This window comes from Sprattus sprattus, assembly GCF_963457725.1.
Source record: "Sprattus sprattus genome assembly, chromosome: 5".
Classification (NCBI taxonomy): Eukaryota; Metazoa; Chordata; class Actinopteri; order Clupeiformes; family Clupeidae; genus Sprattus; species Sprattus sprattus.
In genome coordinates, this window is record NC_137924.1 from 26,306,053 (window position 1) to 26,311,052 (window position 5,000).

The 5,000-nt window shown below is 48.7% G+C and overlaps 1 protein-coding gene across 1 annotated transcript in view; it reads right to left on the bottom strand.

The window, feature by feature from the left end:
- The window catches only part of xpo4 (exportin 4), a gene marked incomplete at its 5' end in the record, with an annotated part of 46,343 nt that overhangs the window by 8,463 nt on the left and 32,880 nt on the right, over nucleotides 1-5,000 (bottom strand). The window contains 3 exon segments of the mRNA XM_080839354.1: nucleotides 3,836-4,013; nucleotides 4,510-4,655; nucleotides 4,943-5,000. The exon segment at nucleotides 4,943-5,000 is cut by the window's right edge and continues 85 nt beyond it. Of these exon segments, the coding sequence (XP_080695480.1) occupies nucleotides 3,836-4,013; nucleotides 4,510-4,655; nucleotides 4,943-5,000 (382 nt within the window).

Sequence of the window (5,000 nt, forward strand, 5' to 3'; positions counted from 1 at the left end):
CTCAGTGGGGCTCAGTGGGGCCGCGTGGCTCGCCGCATGGCTGGCATTGTTCCTCGCAGACAAAAAGCCCTCTGACATTTCAGAACAGAGGGTCGCTCGCCTTTATAGAGGTAACACAATCCCCCTGCCCACTGTCTCTGCAAAGCCTTTAACCCTGCCACCCCACCTCTCTTTCTCTCTCTCTCACACACACACACACACACACACACACACACGCTACAGTCATCCGTAACTGTCTTTTTTAATGCCTTCACGCTCATCTTCTTACACACACACACACACACACACACACACACACACACACACACACACACACACACAGACACACAAACAGGTTACAGTCATCAGTAACTGTCTTTTTTGAATGCCTTCACGCTCATCTTCTTACACACACACACACGCACAAACAGGCTACAGTCATCAGTAACTTTCTTTTTTTAATGCCTTCACGCTCATCTTCTTACGCGCGCACACGCGCACACACACACACACACACACACACACACACACACCACAATGTCATTTCATGTCCAGATTCTGTTGACACCCTGCACTCATTCAAACCAGAATGTTCCGTTGTTGTATTGAAGCCTTTAATAGTGTTCTATTTCACTGTACCCACAAGCCATTACCAGCTAATATCCAGCCATTACCAGTTTCATCTCCTCTAACTGCCACACACACACACACACACACACACGCACGCACACACACACGCCATCACTCTACATCATCACAGCACTGTCAAGGTTTTCCATAATTACACTACACCCCCTTCCCACCCTCTCAGGATCCATCACCACTCACTGTCTTCTGAAATCCCCTCACGGTCAAACACCAAACAAGCAAACACATACACACATGCAAACACATACACACGCGCAAACACAAATGCCATCAGCTCAGTGTCTTTCAGTCAAGCCCCTCTGCCGCATTCAATCACTGTCTCTGAAAAATGTCTGACCCGACCTGCAACCCTACACAGAAACACCCTCAACCATCTCTGTCCTCCACACTTCTGTACTTGTGACCCCCCTTCAAAACACACACACACACACACACACACACACACCACACCCCATCCCACCCCCCCAAGGTCCCTAGGCCCCTCATCTAAATATTGTCTTTCCGACCTGGTGACCCTCTGCTACGTATCGTCTCACTGCTTTAAAGCCCTCTATCACCCCTCTGCCCTCCCCTGCCTCAAAAACAACATTCAGCCCTCTATGGAAAACAAAACAGACACACACACACAGACACACACACACAGACAGACACACACACACACACACATCCTCAAAGCTATTCCGAGGAGAAGCATCCTGGACCCTGTTCTATTCTACTTTAGTCTACCTATGTATTTTGTACTGGAAACCCATAGAATAGAATAGAATAGAATAGGACAGTGAGGCTAATGACTGGCCCTGTTCTAAGAGGGTGATGCTCCAGCTCCAGCCTCTGCTTCTCGTCCCCTGACAACTGCTCCAGCTGTACACCCGACTACTCAACTCAACTTGGGGACAGTGGCATCTTTACCAACCACAGCGACCTTTCTGCCAACCAGCGAACAGCTTACCCTTAGACACAACAGCACAAGCACATACGCGCCCACACACACACTAGCGCGCACACACACAAGCCATGTAGTCTTAGACTCCAGAGACACACACAGAGACACAAACAGAGAGACACACACACACACACACACACACACACACACACAGGGACAATGCACAGGACCCTACTCTATTGCTTCCCACTGTCAGAGGTCAAGCCCCTGGTCTTAGTGGCACCTGGCACAGTTTTAATTGAATAATGCCCGGGCCGGGGTGTGTGGAAGTGGGCAGCACTGGCGCCGGGGAGCTGGTGCCTGATGGAGCCGGGCAAAGCTGGAGGCCAGCCAGACCATTCCACCGTGGGGTAAAGGGGGCAGCCTCACTGGCATCCACCCCGACAGAGGAAGATATGTGCGCACATTCACACAGACACACACACACAGACACACACATTCACACACTCACACATTTCACACAGGCCAGATCACTTCCGGACAAAACGGACAGACTTTAAACCGTAACTCTAAAATCAGAAAAACATACACACAAGACTAGTTGCACGCACACGCAGGCACACACAAACGGCAGTTCACTTTTGTCTACAACACAGCCTTTGATGCGACACCCGTACCAACTTTAAATCCTGTGGTAAAACATTATACAAGTCCATAATGTAGTGGCATGCACACACACACACACACACACACACACACACACACACACACACACACACACACACACACACACACCCACACACACACACACACCACACACAAACGGCAGTTCACTTTTGTCTACAACACAGCCTTTGATGCGACACCCATACCAACTTAAAATCCTGTGGTAAAACATTACAAGCCCATAATGTAGTGGCGTGCGCGTACACACACACACACACACACACACTTCTGTCCCCAACACACATCCCTGTGCTGAGACAGTGTGGCCTGTGCGTTGGTCATGGGACGCATGACAGCTGAGGGGCCGAGGGAGCGGTCTCATAGAAATAGCTTTGATGGAGCAGGAGGAGGAGTGGGCCTCCACAGTGGAGACGCACTCTGCATAGTCAACACTCATAGCAGAGCTCCTGCGATGAGTGATCTGTCCAAGACTACACGGCTCACATGCGCGGCGTGTGAGTGTGAGAGAGTGTGTATGTGTGTGTGTAGCAACCGCAAACACAGACACACGCCACCAGATTCCAGCTGGCATAACTTAACAGTCTGAGGCATCTCCACTGGCAAATGACACAGGTTTCCTGGTAGAAGAAGGGGTTCTTGGATGTACATTAAGCTGAAAATCCCCACCTGACAGAACTGTGTCGGAAATGGGAAATGCTCTGATGGATGGATGGATGGATTAAGCAGTCCATTAAATATTTTAAACTTGATATGGTCTTTCATTTACGACAGTGTTATAGCGATTTTGTTCTAAATTCAAATGTTTAAAACCCACTTGATTGGACATGCTCACATTCAAACAAAATTCCACTGTCTATAGTCGCCCAGCCAGCAACAAAAGTCAGCGTTTCTAAAACAACTCAGCACTCCATCCATGAAGCTAGAGACAAACAAGTCTAAACAGCAGTTACTTGACAGGTACTTGTTAACTGGGAAAGCTTCAATCTCTCCTGAGCTCCTAACGAGACAGCTCTAATGGTGTTTCATGATGTGTGAAATCTTTAACACCAAACGTAACTAACAGGGCCTGTCTTTCTTCCCTTTCATCACAGTATACTCAGCTCTGCCTAGCACATGGGTTTCTGTCAGTGTGTGTGTGTGTGTGTGTGTGTGTGTGTGTGTGTGTGTGTGTGTGTGTGTGTGTGTGTGTGTGTGTGTGTGTGTACACTTTTTGCGACAACAAGAGTTAACAAGAGGTGTTGACAGAATGAGATCTGAAGGGTCAAAACAGTGGTAATAAGTTATTTATCTGAAGGCATAAATCTCAAGTGTTTTCTCGGGGCATAAACAAAGTCCTTAGAGGCGAAGTTCTTCTTGCGGTCCTCAAAAAAAACACCACTTAATACACACTCCTGGTTCTGTATATCGAAAACAAACAAAGTGGCTCAGACCAAGCCAGTCCAGCCATTCAACATCGCAACCACATTGCTTCAAGAGCACAGAGGGGAGAGATGCAATTTCATTGGCTGTTGAGCTCAAATGGCAACAACTTTTCCCCAGAATCACAGACTACACCTTAAATGCCCCCTGTACCCCAAGCTCCATTAGGAACACTCTTCCAGCTCTTCCCGGGCCGATGGGCTTTCGGCTGTAGCTCACCTGATGACGGAGTCGGTCCTGTTGCACCCTGGGATGGAGGAGGCCTTCTCTCCCGGGGAGCCGAGCAGCTGGAGGGTGGTGTTCATGTCCACCTCAGTGGAGTGCTTTATGGAGTACTCCATCACCTCCGACGGGATCAGGGGCGTCTCGCCCTGAGGGTCGTCTGCCAAGAGGTAGCCTGCCAGGACACACACACACACACACACACACACACACACACACACACACACACACACACACACATAAAATTAACATCTCGAGTCAAATTTTGTCAGCCAGTTTGAGGTGGTTAATTTTGGCGGCGCAAACACACACGATAAATCAGTGGTAAAGTGCTACAGGGGAAAGTATGCAGTAGCAAAACAGATTTTTCTGTGTTATGCAAACATTCGACTTTAAACTTGATGGAATTCATGGTGGTTAATATTAATCCTGACTGGAAAAAAACTGTCTGAATAAGACAAGGGTGTGCGAGAGAGACGCCACAGGTTTCACCCACATAGGTCACTCATTCCAGATTTGGAGTAACGGTTTCATAATATGAACTGATAAACAGAAAGATGAGAGAAACAACTCTAAACACCTCAAACGAACACGTACACGCACACTTCAGTCAGCACCGGCACTCAAACGCCAATAGAGACACACGGAGACAGGCAGGCCTGAGAACTGACCTGTGACTAGTATGAGCCAATGAATGTCTTCGTAGAGGTCGTCTAGAACCTTCCGGTCCACTGAGCTGGGGAGCGGCGAGGTCATGAGGTGCTGTTGGTGCCGCTGGAGCTGCCCGTGCAGCCGTGTGACCCGGTCCTCCAGTAAACTAGGAGCAGAGGTCAAAGGTCATGAAAGATGCAGAGGGGTCAAATGCCAGTTCAGTGTGAATGTTCTGTATTTGTGATTTAGGAACACAGGGATGTAGAGTATTTGTGTGTGAGCGCGCTTGTGTGTGTAAATGGTGAACAGGGAGATGCAGGGGTGGGTGTGTGGGTGTGTGTGTGTGTGTGTGTGTGTGTGTGTGTTTGTCTACCTGTTGAGGATATTCAGTGGTGTGCGTGTGTGAACACGTGCATGTGTGTATATGTGTGTGTGTAATGTAAGCTCGCATACTTGGTGAGAAGGGGGATGCAGTGGTCAGATGCGATGCGGCCCAGCATGCCAATGCTGG